Source organism: Pseudopodoces humilis, chromosome 9 (assembly GCF_049639895.1).
Source record: "Pseudopodoces humilis isolate 2021_Gansu_Grassland_sample_001 chromosome 9, ASM4963989v1, whole genome shotgun sequence".
Lineage (NCBI taxonomy): Eukaryota > Metazoa > Chordata > Aves > Passeriformes > Paridae > Pseudopodoces > Pseudopodoces humilis.
Window position 1 is genome coordinate 20,786,348 of NC_142208.1, and position 19,360 is coordinate 20,805,707.

The window sequence follows — 19,360 nt, forward strand, 5'->3', positions numbered from 1 at the left end:
GGACTTGACAGCACTGACTGAAGTCAACAGGAAATGTCTCTTTTGCCTCATTACATTTTAAATTAATTGTTGTATTATTAATTTTTTAATATTTATTAATTAATTTTATTGATTTTATTTTATTCATTCAGTATTTTTGTACTGGGAACAACTAACAGACAATCCTTCTTTCATGAAATTGTGGCCATTTATTTTGGAGTGGAAATAACAATCATAAGTTACAGGGTTTTTTCAGCCCAAGGCCAGTTTGCTACAAAGCTCTATTATACACAATTACAATTTGAATTTAGTCCAGAATTTTATCTATGTGGAAAAGACATGCTTCCATTATAAGCCTAACAAGACTGTACTTAAAGAGTTTCACACTTACTGTCTCTCAGCTTTCCGGCCATACATAAAATACTGGTTTATTCTAAATTATTTTTAACCTACCTACTTTGAAGATCACTTTCCCTCACTGTACATTTATGTCACACATCCTGAAGAGGGATCTCTCCACTGCTACTTCATAAGTAAGTTCTTTTCATGGGATCATTTGAATAATTTCCACACTTACTCTAAATTACACTTAGTCTCAATTGGTCTTTTAGGCAACACCTATTTTTCTGCTAGGGCAGATGAAGAAGGCAGGACCAAAAGCACCAATTAAAGTTTAATGGGGAAGAAATCTTAGTTGCAGGATCAGACTGAGAAAGGAATTTTACTGAAAGTCCTCTACTTTTGCTGAGGGTGTCCTATTAAAATATCTTTAAAACACAGAAAAGATAACCAAAAAAGTGTATGACTGTAATTTTGGCTAGTATAAATGGACATAGGGAGGGGTATCAGAGTATAAGAACACAATCTGATTTGAATAAACACCAGTGTGTCCTGGTTTTGGCTGGAAGAGTTCTTTTCTTCTCAGTAGCTGGCACAGTGCTGTGTTGAAGATTCAACATAAGAATAATGCCGGTAACACACTCGTGTCTTGGTTATTGCCAAGTCATGCTTATCCTGCATCAGAGACTTTCTTGTGTCTCATTCTCTGCCAGTGAGGAGGTGCAGGGGAAAAAAAAGTTGGGAGGGAGCATAGCCAGGACAGGTGACTTGAACTGGCTAAAGGGATATTCCACACCATAAAACATCATTCCCAGAATATAAACTGGGATATAAATATAATATAAATATTACCAGTTACCCAGAAGGGCCTGATTGGGCCTGGGTGCAGGGTCCAGCATTGGTTAGCAGATGGTGAGATTTTCTTTTTCTAATCATTACTATCATTATTTACTAATATTATCATTATAATTTATTTTGTTTCAGTGACTAAACTCTTTTTATTTCAGCCAAGTTCTTCAGTCAAGTATTTCAGTCAAGTTCTACTTTTGATTCTCCTCCCCATTACACCGGGATGGGTGGAGGGGAGGAAACGGCTGCCTGATCTCTAGTTGCTGGTTAACCAGGACACACCAGGGACTCTGAATAGCCTAAATAAGCTTACAGTGGATAACATAGGAGTACAGTAGGCGTGATCTCTATTGCATACCTCTGCAACTATTGCCTTAACTATGTTAGATGCATGAGGAGGTGTGATCTTTCATCATATCACAGAAACACAAGTGCTTGTTTTAGATTCACATTTTAGCAGACCACCAGTCTTGCTGGCACAGTCTACCTTGCTTCCCCAGGATTGCCCCTGTATACACTAGGCAAGATTTATAGGAAAAGGCAGGATTTATTAAAGCAGCTAAATATAGATCAGGCCAGCATTAGCTAAATATATACTACATTAGGCTAACAAACTTTGGGACCAGAAAAAACAGTAAATTTCCTGAAACTGTATAATTCTATAGCATTCACCCCTACATGATAACTGTATTAACACTAAAGGCAGAAGTATTTCTACTGTACATTCAATTTAACAGAACGACTCAAATTCACAAACTCTTAATCCCCAGCTGCTCCTGAAAGGAGACAGATTGTGAAGGGGCACTCACCCGGCAGTCCTTCTGTCAGACACCATGGGATGACCCTTTGACGTAATGGCAATAGCAACAGGGTGGACTTCAGATTTAACAGCTCACCATTTATCCTGTCCTCTTTCTGTCCAGCCTGGTCTTCACTTTTACATTCACTAGGAACTGGAAAAAACCCAGACTGCCTCAAACTAGAATCTCATGAGGACATTTTCACAGGAGTTAACATACTGTGTTAAAATTAGGCACCCACACAGTTCTAAATCCAAACAGTTGATTGAGGTGAAGACTATCAAATGCCTTGCTCCAACCAGGATGAGTTAACTTGAGAGACAGTTCCATGTCTGAACTGAGGCCAGAAGTGTGGGTGTACTTGATGTAGGCACAAATGTTTTAAACTGAGCAGCTCAGGTAGGGGTAAAAGCATCTCTATAGCAGCACAGACCTCCCTGGAAACCAGAAGATGAATGTTTATCCAAATTCCCTGACAGATTTTCTTGATTCCCTGTTGATTCTGTTGACCATATGAAGCTGTGTGCTGCCACTTCTTAACACCAGTTTTAACCAAAGCTGACTAAAGGTTAAAGTTACTTCTGATACCTCTTCAATTCCATCTTTGAGTACAGAAATAACCTTAGGTAACTTGTCTGGCCACGACTTTCTACCCTTTTATGACAGGAGGGTTCTGTGAATTTCCAGCTGTGAGACACCACCTTGTATAAAAGGCAAGCAGTCGGGAAGCTAAAATCAGGCATTAAATGTATCACATTGTTTTTGTCTTACTTTATTTTCCTCCTTCATAACTCTGGAAGATAAGACACAGAAAAATAGATACACATGAAGAAAGCCTATTACCAGAACTACAAACAGTGTTTTGTTTTTTTTTATGGGAGGGGGACACCTTGTTGGTTGGTTGGTTTTTGTGGTGATTTCTTTAGTTTATTTTGGGGGGGGGGGGTTGTTTTGGTTTTTGTGTTTTGTTGTTGTTGTTTTGTTTTTTGTTTTTAATTTGGGGGTTTTGTTTTTTCCTATAAAGGAATTACAGCAACCAGTCACATCCACGACTTTCCCACAAGGAAATCTACCAAGAAAAAAAACCCCATCGGCTTAGGACCCCAAATCTATGGTTTTATAACAGAAGTTCAACCTTATCCAGCATCTACACATCGTAAACCCATCCTGCGAGGCGAATCCTGTGTCTGGCGTGGCAAGGCCGCAGAGCTCCGCGGCAGGTGAGCGGTGGCCAGCGGGCTCCAAGGGGAGCGCCCAAAACAGGGAGAGCTGCCGGAGGGTGACCTCTCCCTGGGGGACAGAGGATTTTGACACCCGAAATCTCTGCCTCTCAGGACGGCACTGCACCCACTGTGCTCAAATTGCGAGGAGTCTAATTACCTTTTGTCTTGGCAGACGCCGCCAGGGACGCAGAGCGCGGCCACCAGGAAGCGGGCGGGACGCGACACGGTCCCTCCGCGGGTGCAGCCCGGGGCCGCCCCGCCGCCCTTCGCGCCGCAGCCCCGTCCGCCTCCGCCGGGCGCGGCCCCCCCGCCGCGGCGAGTGTCGCCCCGGCTCCCCGCCCAGCCACCCACCCCCTCCACCGCCTCCGCCTCCCCCCAGAGGCCCCCGGCCCCCTCCTCAGCCGCAGCCCCGGCCTTCCCGGCGGCAGAGGCGGCAGCTCCCGGCACCCCCAGGTACGGGTCCCGCCAGGCCCGGGCGCGGAGGGCGGACGGGACCCCGCGGGCGCCGGGAGGGATTGGCCGGGCGGCGGGGGGAGGCGGGCGGAGAACATGGCGCCGGCGGGCGGCGCGTGCTGAGGCGAGCGGAGCCGGGCCGTGCGGCGGCGGGGAAAGGCCAGTGCTGGCGGCGGGGCCGCCAGGGATATGCGGCAGCGGCTGTTCCCTGTGCTGAGCCGGGCTCTGCCGGGCTGGACGCGCCCCTGGGCCGCTCCGGCCTCGCGCTCTTTCCCTCAGGGCCGGCGGTGCAGCTCTCTCGGGTACGGTGCGAGTGCGGTGGGGCCGGGGCAGGGCCGCGGGTCCCGGGGCCGTGTGGCTCCGGGCCGTGAGGCCAGAGAGCCCCCGCGGTGTTGTGTAAGAGGCGGCGGCGCGGCCGGACGGGGGCACCTTGTGAGTCCAGGGGAGCGCCCGCCCTGCCCCGAGTGCGGCGGGGAGCCGGGGGAGCTCGGGCCGCGGAGCGGGGCTGGCGCCGGAGCCTTCCGGGGAGGCGGTGGGCGAGATGGGGGCGGTGGGGTCGTGTGTGGCGAGGAGGCCTGAGCCATGCCTTGTGTCCTGTCTTGTGTCCTGCTCTGCCGGCCGGGAGAGCCCGGGCTGACGTGCTCCGGTATTAGCAGCTGCACCTCCCTTGACAAAGCAGGCTTTCGTTGCCCGGGGGCTTGCTTTGTTGTTCTACTTCCTTCTCAAAAAACCTTCTTGAATTGTCGTGTTACTTAACTTGCCATGTCTTCCTAAGGCATAATTATGGAAAAAAGAAAAAAGTTTAAAATCGTTAAGGAACTGCTATCAGTTACCCAAACTTGATGGGAGTGGCCTTGTCAGTTTCTGACGAGTTGTCTGGCACTGGCATTGTGCGGGGCTTGTTACTGCGTGTTTGTGTTCCCAGTGTCACCAGCTCCAGTGGAGAGAGCGCAACTAATCGCGATCAATGGAGGAGCGGGCGGGAGACTTGGCATAGCTCACTTTTAGGGGCAATTTAAACTGCGTAAAAACTCGGCAGAGTTTGTCCGGGAAGGGAGCTGGGGGTAACGGGAAAAGGCTAATTTGTTTTCTTAATTTCATTAACAGTGTATCTATTACCTTAGTAGCCAAACCTATTTTTAATACTGCATAAGTTAGAGACGTCAAAAGTAACATCTTAACGGGGAAAAAAGTGAGTTATGATGACTCATACTGTCGGCGCTCGTGTGTCAAAATTCGGATGTACTGTTACTGTTCATTATTGCTATTTATGCTTCAGAATTGTAAAGGTAATCCACAGTGTATATTCGGAGTCAATGCTTTTCTCAGGCTGTAGTTTCTCCTGCTAGATTACTCCTCTTTATGCGTGTGAATATATGTAGTATTTGGACTTAACGTTGTATGTGTGAGTAGGCCGGTTATGTTTTCATGCTGCCTACAACCATGATTTAATCATCCATTTAATTTTAATTGTGAATTAGGATTTACATAAATGATAATGAAATGAGAGCAGGCATGAGATGATTTTTTAAGATGTGAAAATTAAGAATTCTTTTTTCAGTTACATCTTCCCTGTTTCCATCTCTGTATTTTGTTCTTGCTTGAAGTTTTTCTTTTCATAACATTTTAAACTTTCATCTCTATGTCAAGTAGCAAGATAATTTTTCAGTTACAACTTACCTCCTTTTTATCTGATGTACAGCATGAAAATTACTTATTCTTTTTTGGGATTGATATGTTTGCCTGCCTTTTTTGCTTGCTTTCTCCTTTCTGTCTTCAGTCAGTGTAAGGCTGTGGTTTAATACCTTGGATAAAACGTTACCTTGGGAATGGATTAAAGTGTCATGTATATAACTTACTTCGCACATGAATACAGAAGCACTCCCCTCCCCTGTTAGATCCAGAAGAAAGAGGGAAGGGACAAGAAGTGCATTACCTCTGGTGTTTCACTGCGCAGGAAGGTATTAGGTTCCTAGCTATAGGTGTTACTGTAGAAGTAATTTACTACAAAATGCGGTCAGACCATTTGAGAAATGGCATGTGGGGTTGATATTTTTGATATAATTATTTTACTGTATTAGATGCTTTTGTAGGAACTTTGGATGTCTGATCTTTTAACAGCATAGAAATCAAAAAGTCCGTAGTAAAAATCTAGAGAAATTGCTTCAATCAGTTTTGTCTGGTTGTGTATTTGTGTATGCATAATCAGTCAGTGAGTATCTTTGCTTTCAGTTTTTGTGATACCCATAAGTTGCTGAAATATTCTTATGAGATAGCACTGTGTGTATATAATAAGGTAATTTTTGATGGATCCTGTTTGAAAGTTACTTTACTAGTTTTCTATTGAAAACTTACCTTCTACATCTTGTTTTTAGAATGAGTCAGAAGTAGCTTGCCTGAACAATTGATATGGAAAAGAATGCTGTAGAGCTGAGAGTTTGTTTATAATTTTAACAGTAGAACCAGAATTGAATTGTCCAAAATTGTAAAAATTTGACTACAAAATAGGTGAACAGCTAGGACTTCTTTTGTTGAAACACCGCTGACTCTTGTAAACTGCTCATTGTTATGGGTTTGTTGCTCATGTCAAAGCTCGAGCGTTGGATAAACAGTTGCTTTTAATGTGGGATTACAGTGCTTTTAATGATTCAGAATTCTAAAGTTCTCTGTTTTTGTTGCTAGATCAGATTTTCTTGCCAGTTCTCTCATCTTTCTGTGAATTTCATGTTGTTATGCTGTATAACTGAAGTTTTAGTCTCATCTTGTTTTGTTTTTCGGTTTTTTTTTTAATTCAAACCTCACAAGTTTTTTCTTTTTGAGGGTGTAAGACAGATGGTAGCATAAAGCATTAAGTGAGTTGGCTTTACAAAGAGTTTTGGGCAATCTGATGTGCTACTTGCACATAAAGTCTATGAAATACACATCAGAACACAGTTTGAATAAAGCACAGGGGTCTCTCCTGTAGCATCCAGTTTAACATTTCCTCAGTGTGTGCAGGGCCATGCGCTAGACACCACCACAGTCCTGGGGTTGTGGAGCAAGCCCTGCAACTGTAGGATGATGGAACAAAGATGTCAGGGGCGGAGGAAGAGAGAATAAGAGCCACTGGTCTGCGAGTATTCAATGAATAAAGTAATTAATTGAAGTAATGAGTACATTTCTTAAGAAAATGTGTAAAATATGCTTTGAAGCAGTTGGTCACATAGCACAGAAACTAGTCTGTCTGATCAGTCATGTTATTAACGTGCAGTTTGAAAATACTGATGTAAGCCAAACTACTGTGCCAGATGTGTGGAAATTTTAATGATCCTATATATTAATGACATCTAAAGATTAAAGCCAGATAATTTTACTTAATGTTCCTCCCCCTAGGTCTTCCAAATAATCAAAGGCTTCAAAACCCTTTTGGAATTTTGTAAAATATTGAAGCAAAGAATTGTTAGGGAAAGATTAATTGTTCTGTTTCTGGTGAACGCGGTTAGAGCTTGTTTACTTTAGAGGTTGTGTTTGGATGAATTGTTTGGGGCAATTTTTTAGGACATAGGAAAAGTAAGCTCAAGTTATTTAGAATTAAAAAAACAACTTATCTTTATTGCTCTGTATAACATCAAATTGTATAAGGTCCTGCCTTTTTGTTTGACTTTTTTGCTCAGTGCTTTGGAAACTGTGAAGTGGTCAAATTAAGGACTGTATTTAGGGCAGTAAATTAGTTTTATAGTGTTTTGGTTGTATATCCCATCTCATTTGGCCAACACATCATTGTACTTCTCAGGTGAGTTACTCAGCTGGGGCCTGATCTCATATGTGAAACTACCAGGGCCCTTGTTTTTGCCAAGGTCACACGTGGTATGGTCTCATTAATGCTACTGGTAATTCCTGTACACTGGTGTTACACACCAGTGTTTCTGGTGTCACGTTGGCAGTGCAGCCTGTGGCAGACCTAGTTTTACTGCTGTGATCTAGAAGCTGTAGAAGCTGGAATCTGGGAAACAAGAGCATGGCAGGCATCTGCCCTGGCCACCATCATTAGGAGGGAATTTTCGGACTCAATTATAGACTTGGCAAAAAGCTGCAGACTGAGGTTCTGAAAATGCTTTAATTGTAGCGAGACTTTAGAATTTCTTCAGAATGAACTACATAACAAAACCTTATAAATATTCATCATCTTCAAACTTGCCTGATTTGGCATGATTAGTTGTTCTTAATAACTTGGGAGCACTGATTAAATCATTGTGGGGCTTTGTAGTTGGATCTTTTGTGTATGAAGTAGTATACTGAATTCCTGATGAGTTTAAAAGTGATAGATTTTTAGCAGTTTGTCTGCTTATGCAGTCTGTCTGCCTATGCATGCAATCAGAATTATTTAGATCAGTATCAGGAATGTGTTGGGATCTCATACATTCTCTAGCTTCATGACAAGAAAATTCACACAAGATTGATGTTTTATGGATGTTGAATCATGAGGCATTTTAATCTCTATGTGCCTAAAAGAACGACTGATGAATGTGTAAACTGAAAGAGTATGGATAGTCTCTTAAAGAATCCCTTTTGGTAATGTTCACCTGAATTGATTTAACTTTCCTGCCTACAGTTTAGTCTAAAAGACCCCATTATTATTATAACATAGAGGTGAATGGAAATGCTAAGAGAGTGGGTAAATTCTTGATTGTTTTACTGGTAACATAATTCTATTGCTGTCATGATCAGAAGTAGGTGCAAGAGACAAAGAGGAGGGGTGCAGAGCTGTGCAAGAATGCAGATTTACTTGGTTGTTGCAAAGCCATGAGCTTGCAATTGAAGAATTTCATGGACTCCTCCAGAGTGCTCAGTTTGGTGCTGTCATCCTTGTAAGAGGTGAGGAAACTCTGGCTGGTAGTTCTGCAGCACCGGGCCTCCTGCCAAAGCACACAGCACTTCTTTCACTCCATGCTTTGGCAGCTGGAGAAACCTTCGTGTAAACCAAGCTGGATTAGTAAACAACACAGAGAACATGTTACCAATGGTAACTCCCTTGCAGGACAGAACAGAGGTTCTCACTCAATGAAGGTTTCACTTCACTCTGGTAAATGGTAAGCAATTAGCTGCATAAAAACTTTGAGCACACGTGAATGTTAAGGCAACTGATAGAATGCAAGCATCAAAACCTGCTGAGATGGTAACTTGCCTTTCATCTGGAGCAGACCTGTGTACTAGCACTTGACTTCAGTATGTGCATACTGTCGTGACAAAAACTATCTTGGGAAGAACTTTGGAGTTTGTGCCTTGGGGGTCATATTTTTATTAGCTAGTCACATTCTTGCATTGAAACAACCCTCAGGAGTTTCTGTTAATTGGTTTTCAAACGTGGTCCTTTAATTGTTCAAACATTGGACTTATATTTGACTACACAGGCTAATTTTTAATTAAAGTAACTTTGCTAAAATAACTCCGCGAGATTAAAATAGTGAAGGAGACTCATATATCACTTAATCCCACTCTCTAATACTCTGTTTGCAGGTGAAACCTGGCATCTCCAGAGAGCCTTGCTGGTTCCAAGGGACTGCCTGCCTGGAAATGATTACAAAAATGGAACCTCAAAGAATAGAATATAATTTCACTAGAAGTGCTGTAATTGAAAATTCGCTGTTGGTTTTAACTGACACTTTTCTTGTACAAGTGAAGTAGTTTTGATGAGAAGAAAGAATATTTCGTATTCATGGAGGACACTGTTCTCAGTTCAGACATCCCTATTTTTTTCTTTCTACCTTTGTCATCTTTCCACCTGTAATTTTTTGAGTGGAAGAATTTCCACTGCCACAGTAATGCAATTTTAGCTTTTTATCACATCATTCTCTGTTGCTTCTCTTTTGTGAAAGCAGTATGGCAATATTTATTTTAATGTTTTTGTTAGGCTATTAGCTCTGCAATAAATATAGCACCTCCTTTGTGGAAGAATTGTTTTACTACTGAGCAGCAGCATCCAGTGCTCTCTGTAATGACAGTACAGCAAGTAGCTATAGCACATGGACTTTAGGACAGCTTCTGAACATGGCTTTAGAAATTAAGCTACTTCTCAAAAAATAACTACAGGATTTCTGGTTGTCTTTTTTTTTTTTTTGCCTGTGGTTAAAAGCAGTTCTATTGTCAGGAAGTGATTTATAGAGTTTCAGGATTCTGGTGTGAAGGAATGGAATGTGGTATTTTTATAAAGCGTCTGCACTTACTTGAAAGCTGCACAGGAAAACAGTCATATGAGGGAATGTTTAGTATTGGGTCCTACAGTTTACTCCTTAAGAAAACATAATGGTATAAAAGTCCTTTCTAAAGTGAAGTTTTTTCACTTTTGTACTGTAGTAACATATTAGCAGGAGGAACAGTACTTAAGCAGAAAGGAGTTGTCTTGCCCTTTTGACATATTTGCCTTCCAGGAGTATTGCATAGTAGATCAGCCCTTGCTTTTATTCGAGTTGTCTGGTACTATGATTCACTTTGCAGCAAAATAATCGTAGGTAATCATGCAAACCCATTTGAAGTTAGAGAATGTTATATTCACTATGCCCATTAAAATAACAGTGAAGGTGGAGATACAAATTTCAGTCCTTGATTTGAAGGCTTAATTACTGATGTCATCCTTTTGAAAATTGTAGATTTTTCCTGTACTGGAATTTCACTGCCAAGCTGGAAGTAGACTATGAAGGAGGCAGAAGTAGGGAATCATAATAAAATGGAGTGGAGGTGTACAGCTTCGTAAGACATCAATTGAAATCTCATAAGGTTTCATAGCTGCATAATTTGATGAATCACATTGGAAACATGAGTCATCTGAACAAACAGTAAACTTCTGTGACTTAGTGATGGGGTATAGAAATAACAAGGTAATATCAGATGACAAGGAAATTGTATAACATTTAAAAAACCCCACAACTCAAGTAGTTTATAGTATATATGTGTCTTCTGACAATCAACTAGTATCTTACTGAGATAGAATATTCTAGCTGAAAACCAAGGTATAGGTGTTCGTTAGCAGATACAGAATCAGGAGCTTAAGGGACATCTTGTTCTCCCACATACTTGTTGTCAGTCCAGTTTGTGTGCAAGTGAAAAACAGTTGGGAGCAGTTTAGTTACTGATTTTCATATATGAAAAGTATTTATTCTCACTTCAAAAATTTTACACAGTAGCTTATTAATTAAACACAATTAATGAATTGTGTTTAAATTAATTTTAGTAGAGTATTTGTTAAGACTCTGAACTTTGAACATGGAGGCATCTTTTAATTGTCAGCATGGTTTGTATCTATGCTGTTGATGTAGAGAAACAGGGATATTGTGGTACTTGGAGTAATCTTTGTATTTCAATGGTATCTGCATTTTTTTGGTGCAGATATTCCAACCAGGATTAGCCTGAGTACAGGGTTAAACTAGTGGATCAATGACCAGTTTAGATGAGTGTACAAATTTAAATTTAAATTCAGCATTTCAGCTACTGTTTAGTGATTACATTTGACTGTCTTTCTGTTTTTCAAAGAATTTCATAGTGTGAGAAAACCATGTTTTACTAGTTTATATGTTTCCTTCTAAAATGCACTGAGCCACACATTTTAAAAAGTTACTTCATATTGTTTATAGTTTTTGCTTGTAGACATTCAGATTCTAAATCAGCCACACTTAATTCCTTAGCATTTCAGAATCATTCCTTTAAAGAAGGGTGTCTTGTAGCATCTGTTAAACTAATGGTAGAAGTTTAAATATGTGAGGCAATCTATTCCTGTTTATCATGGCAGTTTTTACAGTCTTCGTATTACGGCACTATTGCAAACAGTGTCACCGTTTCTTGCTTGAGTGTACAAATCCAGTGGTTTGTTAGTAGAATGTTGTTTATTTGACAATCAGAGTTACCACACTCGTAATATAATCAGCAATTCAGATATGTGGAATAGTTCCCTGAAATTTTAAATTATACTTGAAATAGCAGGATACGTTTAATTTTATTTATTTTATATAATAATCAAATAAGGGGATGACATTTATTAAATTTGGGTTGTTTAAATTACAATTAATGTGATACTTGAAGCATTCAGTTAAATGATATACATCTTTATTGTGTTTCTTGGTCTTCAAGGTTCCTTTTTTGTTTTAGCAGCAGTATGTTTCAGGATCTGAATTTTAGGCAAGTTCAGTGAATTTTACGCATAGTAGAACTTCTAGCTGTTCGTATAGCCCTGTATTGTCTAACATAATATTAAAATATTAGCAAGGCTTAAATGAAAATAGTAAAAAATTTCTTCTGTTTTCTTTAAGGTTTCAAAAGGAGACAAACAACAAAATGAACAATCCAGCTATTAAGAGAATAACAAATGAAATTATCAAATCACCTGAAGATAAACGAGAATATCGTGGACTGGAATTGGCAAATGGCATTAAAGCTCTTCTCATTAGTGACCCCACCACAGATAAGTCCTCAGCAGCACTTGATGTCCACATAGGTATTCAATTCATGTTGTGTTAGTTACGTCATTAATAAAAATGCTTCAGGTTTTAGTATCTTGATGCAAATAAACTGACAGGCGTGGTATGCAGTTGGCAGCCTAGCCTTTATTGTAATTTATAGTTTATTTAATTCTTTGGCACATCAAATCAAAAATTATTAGAGCTAAATGCTCTTATTGTGCTCTGTGTTTACTCAAGTGTAGCTCAGTCAGTCGAAAGACTGCTTTTAACCATTAAGTTTCATGTTATGAAAGATCTTTTGTAAGCAGAAAAGGGGCGGGTGCAAGTGCAATTATTTCAGACAGCTCCATCTGTCATGTCAGACTTTTTTTTTTCATGCTAAGTTGTTGGTGTGTAGAGGTGAGAAAATGCTGTAGTGCTAGGGAAGTTAGAGAGGCACTCCCTAACTTCAGTGGTGCTTATGTGTGCAACAGAAATATGGGAAATAGAAGGGGAAGGGAATTGCTTTGACTCTTGGGAATAATGGAAGCCTTTTCTTATATCTGAGTTATATCTCAAACTGTAGATTTTGAGTTGATTGGAAAGTACAATTCATGTGTGCATAATCTAAACACCCTCTTGCCATGTCTGTAAGTGGGAGCTCTTGCTGCTGTTTGTGTTAGGGCAGAAATAATAGAGGGACTTCAAAAACTTCTGTTCTTTTTTGTTATGGGGATGGCTGTCCCAGATCATTAGCTAGTTCTGAGCATCCTGAATGTGGTTTTGTTTAGGTCCTGTGTTAGTGATAGCCAACTGTAGCACCCAATTCCTGCACCTGTGCTGGAGGAGATGTATCTGTTGCCTTCATCTCCACTCTCCCACTACACATTGCTGCACACTCCAAGGCGGGACTGCCACTCTCAAACTTCGGCCTTTGTCTTCCATTCTTACAAATCATTGTTGTCTTTTAATCTGTTTGCCTTCACGCCTATTAGCTGGTCATCCATAGCTGCATGTGTTCAGGCAATTACAGCTTATCACTCGTCCTATAAACCATAGGATAAATACCTCTTTAATTATGGTTGGCAATTGCTGCCTCTTAACACAATGCACTTATTAAAGTCAAGGTATAGATTTCAGAACAGTGTGATTTGCCAGGTCTTTACAGATTATGAGTCATGGACTTCAATTGAAAATCATCTGTAGAAGGAATTGGAAGCTGAACTGGAGAGGCAGTTTGATACACTAATTGGTTCAGTTACTAATTCTGATTTTTAAAATATTTTTTTGAATATTAAGTTTAGTTGACTGTTGTTGCACAAGTGTCTTCTTACAGCCACAGAATTTATATAATTGCCTGAAGCAACATACTGTAATAGAGAGTACTTTAAAAGATTTAATGTTTTAATATTACATTTTGTGAATGGTTACATGAAATTTTTCCTTTTGTAGGATCGTTGTCCGATCCCCCCAACATTGCTGGGCTTAGTCATTTTTGTGAGCATATGTTGTTCCTGGGAACCAAGAAATATCCAAAAGAAAATGAGTACAGCCAATTTCTAAGTGAGCATGCCGGGAGCTCAAATGCTTTCACGAGTGGAGAACATACCAACTACTACTTTGATGTGTCACATGAACATCTAGAAGGTGCACTGGATAGGTAAACACATTCTTTTTAGTATTTAATTTTTTTGTCACAGAGGTTCTACTTGAATTTATTAGTGTAAAAGTTTTTTTATAATTCTATCATTATGATATTAAAAAAAAAGGTAAAAACCATCTTTTGTTAAATATGATAACCAGATATTTTTCAGCTTGAAAGTCTTACTCAGATTTTTTATTTTATTTAGGAGAGTTCTTCATTGTGACACAATTTTGGAAGTTTAAATGTTGTATTTACACTGAATATTTTTGGAAATGTGGGACAAAGAGTATGATCATGAATTTACACATTGTGCAAATACTGGCATGGTGCAATCAAATGCTGTGCTTCCCATGGGATCCTTATTGAAAGCAAAACAGGGGTGAAATCTAGAAATATTTAAGGACACTCAATAGGGAGAACTTGCTGAAATCTCAGTGTTTTGGGGGAGGGGACAGAAATTAAAAGGTGTATAGTCAGTGAGGTACAGTGAGTTTTCTCTTTGGCTTCTCCCTGCACATCTGACAAGATTTATTTGATTGGTGAAATTAAGACCCTCTTGCAGCTAAACCTAAGAACAGGAGAAATTTTCACTGTGGTAATTGTGATGCTCTTGATTCTTGTACTACCTTGTATGATGAACATGTTGTCTGCATTTATAAACTAAGAAATTGAGAAATAATAATATTAAATTAGCATCAAAACTTACAGAATTAGTAAGTTCTGCATTAAAAAATAAGGTATTCAGCTGTTTTCATGAGGTACCAAGCGTTATACTTTTCTGTTACAATTTATTTACAGTACTCTTGACTTGAACGAAATTTTTTTCTCTTTAGATTTGCCCAGTTTTTCCTGTGCCCCCTGTTTGATGAAAGTTGCAAAGATAGGGAAGTGAATGCTGTTGATTCTGAGCATGAGAAGAATCTGATGAATGATGCCTGGAGGTTGTTTCAATTGGAGAAGGCTACTGGAAACCCCAACCATCCCTTCAGTAAATTTGGAACAGGTTTGTCAGAGTATAATTATCCAGTGGAGTTCTGTATAACATACATAGTACTATTGCTTATATAAAATTTCCGAAGACAGACTTTAGCAATTCTCTTATTTTCCTCTCCATACATGTTTATTATGGTGCTTTATCACATTTTTCACATCATAGACTAAACAGAGCTAGACAAAAGCATAGGAAAAAGAGTGATCCAAGACTTTGAGTACAATGATGAATCAATCTGTACAGTTCTGGTAATTACTGCAGTGAGTGCTGTTTTCCAGTTACTGGGTTTGTCATAATTTGGTACTGCTAAGTCTTTGTGTATGAAAAAATGAGAGAATGAATTGTGTTTAAATTGTGTATGAACAAAGAGAATGAATTGTGTTTAAATTGCTGTTAGCCACATGCTTTTTGTTACTTAATATTGCATTTAGACTAGATGACAGTGACTAGGTCAAATCAGAAAGATCAGCAAAATACTGTGAAAATTATTGAGTAGGAATATAGAAACAAAATCTAAACCATAGAGCACGACAGTGGAAAATGGACAGATAAAATGATCTTGGACAAATCCCAATCCTACAGCTGTATTTAATTTTTTTGTTGTTGTTCAGGCTTAATTATTGACAGAATGCTTAGTAACAATTTGAAGTAAACACCACAGAACCTCAATTCAAAAAGCATTAATGTTAAGATACCATAGTTCTTGACAAAACCACAAATGTTTGATGATTTGGTAGAAGTCTAAATATTGGGTGGTTTTTTTGATAGACATGATTTTCTACATGAATTTATTTTTGAAACCTTCAAAGTTACAGGACTGCACTGTTTAATCATTGAGTATAATGTGCTCAAAAAATGTGTTTTGTGGATGGGTCAGTTTGCTTTATGAATAATCGACTCAAGTATTGCGTGCAGTAGGAGGATGGGAGAGCAGATAATGAGCTTTAAGGCAGTGTTTTTTTCCTCTGTCTCTAAAAAGACAAGATGTACCTTTACATCTGTTGATGGAGAACATATTTATGGATCTGGTAGCCACCTGCTGCAAGAGCAGGTATTGCTCTGTTGACCAGTAAAGAGAGGCTGTCTGTAAAAATGAAACTATAACTCCATTCTTCAAACAGGTAAATTTTTAAATGACACCTTTGGAGCTGTAAATTAGTAGACAGGTGTTCGAAGTACATTCTGTAATCTCTGCTACTGAAGACATTATTTAATTTTTATGTAGCACACAGAAAACATAAGTGGAAATTGCAGAAATAGTTTTGTACAGTTTAAGAAGGTTGTCTAGCTCACACAGGTGAACTGTTTTAGGGAGAATACCCAAACTTTTCCCAAAATTCAACAGTAATTCAACAGTAATAGTCATATTCCTTTCTCCTTAGATTAGGTTCTGATTCTGAAATAAAATTACAGCACATAGCCTTCCAGTAAGTATGACTATGCAGAAGTAGGGCTCAGCTTTGCTGGTTTTTATTTACCCAAAGGGATGACAACTGTGATGCATTTGGTGTCCTTACTGTTTCCTTTTGATCAGCTGAGATGTTAATTTAGCAGAGTATGGGAATTACTCCATTTGATGCTTCACATCACTCCTCATTACTATGCACCCTGTTTGGTCAGCAAACCTTCTATAATTCCTTCTCTGTCCATAGAAACAAATGCACCTTCCAGTTGTCTTTTTAAGGGTGTGCATTTTTCCCCAGATATCCTTCACTGATCTCCCTGAATTAATGCTTGTGATGGTGATTCTTCTCCATCATTACCCTCAGTGTCAAGTAATTTTCCAGGCACTTCTGCACTGGCTAGTGTCCATTTTCCTACATTTGCAAGGTGTCTTCTGACTGTTGCTTCCTAAAGTCCTCCAGTACTGTAACAGCAGAGTTATTGACTGAAGCTTTAACTATGTTATTCTATTTTAACTTAGGTGTTGATGCTGTGGGAGTAAACAGAGTAGGTTGTCTAGAACTTCGCCATTTAATTTGTCTGCAGATGGTGAGGAATATAGACAAAATATTTAAAACAGAAGACCGTATTTATCTAGTTTTCTTATTATGAATATTGATTATTTTTAAAATTACTATCCATCTAAAGGAATGCAGTGATTAATTTATATATTTATTTTTGATTTTTAAGTTAATAAACATTAAATGTTGTTAAACATCAAATATTTTTAATTGTTTTTCTGTTACAGGGAACAAATTCACTCTGGAAACTAGACCAACCCAAGAAGGAATAGATGTAAGGCAAGAGCTACTGAAGTTCCATTCTACTTACTATTCATCAAATTTAATGGCTATTTGTGTCTTAGGAAGAGGTAAGTTTGTTCTGTTCGTTGGTTAAGACTTTACATATATACTTAAGAAAAATAAAATGGAGGTTCCAACTGCTTAGAACCTTCCACAGTCGAGATGGTATCTTACATAGGTTTGGCAAAAGCTTAATAGCAGTGTGTTGAAAACTGTTTGCTTTTTGAAAATGCACTGTCAGACTTGTATTTGTATGGTGTTTCACAGTAATGTTGAGATGGTGAGTACGAATGGAAGAAAACAAGCTTTTAATGTAATCAAAAGCAAGTTCACTGAGGAATTTTACATGGAAACTTTTTCAGTAAGAGTCACCTTGGCGACTGTAAATCTGTACTAAGGAAAACTGTCCCTGCAAGATTAAATGAATGTTTATTTTGCTGATATGCATAAAAATTGGTGGTTTTTAATAGAATAATTTGCAGTTCACAAAATTTTAGTGTATAGTGGACCCTCTTAGTTTCCATTGCTTTGTTAGTTTTTTTCCCCTGGACAGTTCTGTTAGTGTACTGTAGGAGCATGCATATATTGGGCAGGAAAGATTCTACTTTCTCAGTCTAACTGGGATTGTTTTGATAACAAGGTAAATGCTTTTAAAAATCTTCCAAGATTTAAGGTTGTACTTTGAGATGTCCAAGAAACTCCAGTGCCCACCCTTGGAAGCCTTTCACTAAAAAATTGTCAGTAGTATCTTTCTTTTTTGCTTACTTTGAGAAGTGCTCCAAAATGCATTTTTGAGGCAGAAAGCAATTTTGAAGAGAGAATTTCAACAGAAATGGTCTAGGTCAATTTTGGGTTAATGTACATCATTGTATTCTTTCTGCAAGAGGTATTCTCTCATTCTTGCAAGGTAGTGCACTCACAGACTGAAATTAGAATGAATGTAAAATTGGAAGTGTTTGAACAGGTCACAAGTGTGTGTGTTTTGGGTGCTAAGGATAGACCTGGCTCACAGTGTACCTGTAGTACTGGGCATGAGCTGAGGCTAAAGAAAATTCAAGTTTTGGCAAAGCTGCTTTCACTCTAGAAAATTTGCAGCTGTAATTCTATGTCCCTTAAGCTTTTTGTGGAATGTTTATTTTTTTAAGTGTTTGATAGCTCATGGATCTTTCAGTTTTAACTTAGTTTAATCTGCAAAACATATATTTTCAGTTAAAGGATTTATTTTAATAATGATTGAAGACTTTCTTTAATAAGCATGGTGCTTCTAAAGCATGTTACAGTTCAAAATTTAAATATGAATATTTTCTTTCTGAAATTAAAAATCGTAACACCATTAAAACCATTTTTCTGTATAATTCATGAGTCTCCCAAACAATAAAAAAAAATTTGTGAGAATCCTTGTATAATGACCATGTTTTTCCTAATGTTTCTTTGTTCTAGAATCCTTGGATGAGCTGACTTGCTTAGTGGTAAAGCTATTTTCAGAAGTAGAAAATAAAAATGTCCCTATACCAGAGTTTCCTGAACATCCTTTCCAAGAAGAGCATCTCCGGGTACGTATAGAGATATGTCTCCCATCCAGAGTGTATATTTTAAATGTTAATTTTTATGTTTCAGTAATACGTTGCTCACTTTACTACTCTTTTATCAATATCCCTTTTAAATTACCTATTTCTTTATTTATTTTCCACCCACTTTTCCATGCTGAGTATAGTTTTGTATAGTTTATAGTAAATGTTGCACATTTGGTTGCAGTTGTAAGCAACTGTGAGATAATCAATTTTCTTTGTTTGTATCATGAATGGCTGAACTGTTGCCCTAAGTTTTGAGATTTGGGAGATGTGTTCGTAATGTGTGTGTGTGAAGGGAATATGATACATGTTCCTGAGATGAATACAGTAAATGAGTTTTCCTTTGTTTATGGGTCTTCTTGTTTGTTTTTCCCCTCAGCAACTTTACAAAGTGGTACCCATTAAGGACATTAGAAATCTCTATGTCACATTTCCTATACCAGACCTTCAGAAGTACTATAAATCAAACCCTGGCCATTACCTTGGCCATCTGATTGGGCATGAAGGCCCAGGGAGTCTTCTATCAGAGCTTAAAGCCAAAGGTAAGTCCTTTGAAGGTAGAGAATTGAAAAATATTTGATCACACATTTTTTTAAAGTTTAGCTACATTTCACTTAGAATAGACCTCTATATGTTAAAGCCTTCGTCTGTTTGAGTGATTGGAACTATTAAGTAATTTTGTGCTTTATTTTTGTTTCTCAGCAGCTAGGAATAAACAGGTAGCAGTCATTCAGGCTGCTGAAGCTATTATTTCTTGGACTCTCCTTTATGTGCCTTGTTTAGAGAGTTATATGACCTTCGGCATAATGATCTTGTCTCTATTCTGTCACTAACTTTGAAATTACTGTCAGGTCCC

General features: G+C 38.7%; 1 protein-coding gene across 4 annotated transcripts in view; it reads left to right on the forward strand.

Annotated features, from left to right (window-relative positions):
• The first annotated feature begins 3,551 nt into the window (after window positions 1-3,551).
• Window positions 3,552-19,360, forward strand: part of IDE (insulin degrading enzyme) — a 54,730-nt gene continuing 38,921 nt past the window's right edge. Inside the window, exons 1-7 of one of the 4 annotated variants that reach the window (XM_005520635.3) lie at window positions 3,552-3,643; window positions 11,923-12,107; window positions 13,504-13,711; window positions 14,530-14,699; window positions 16,879-17,001; window positions 18,374-18,486; window positions 18,884-19,046. In XM_005520635.3, coding sequence (XP_005520692.1) covers window positions 11,948-12,107; window positions 13,504-13,711; window positions 14,530-14,699; window positions 16,879-17,001; window positions 18,374-18,486; window positions 18,884-19,046 — 937 coding nt within the window. In that variant the 5' untranslated portion in view covers window positions 3,552-3,643; window positions 11,923-11,947. Of the gene's footprint in view, window positions 3,644-3,743; window positions 3,946-4,809; window positions 4,933-11,922; window positions 12,108-13,503; window positions 13,712-14,529; window positions 14,700-16,878; window positions 17,002-18,373; window positions 18,487-18,883; window positions 19,047-19,360 lie in introns of those variants that run through there. The other 3 variants (XM_014250469.2, XM_014250468.2, XM_014250470.2) reach the window with 3 other exon arrangements.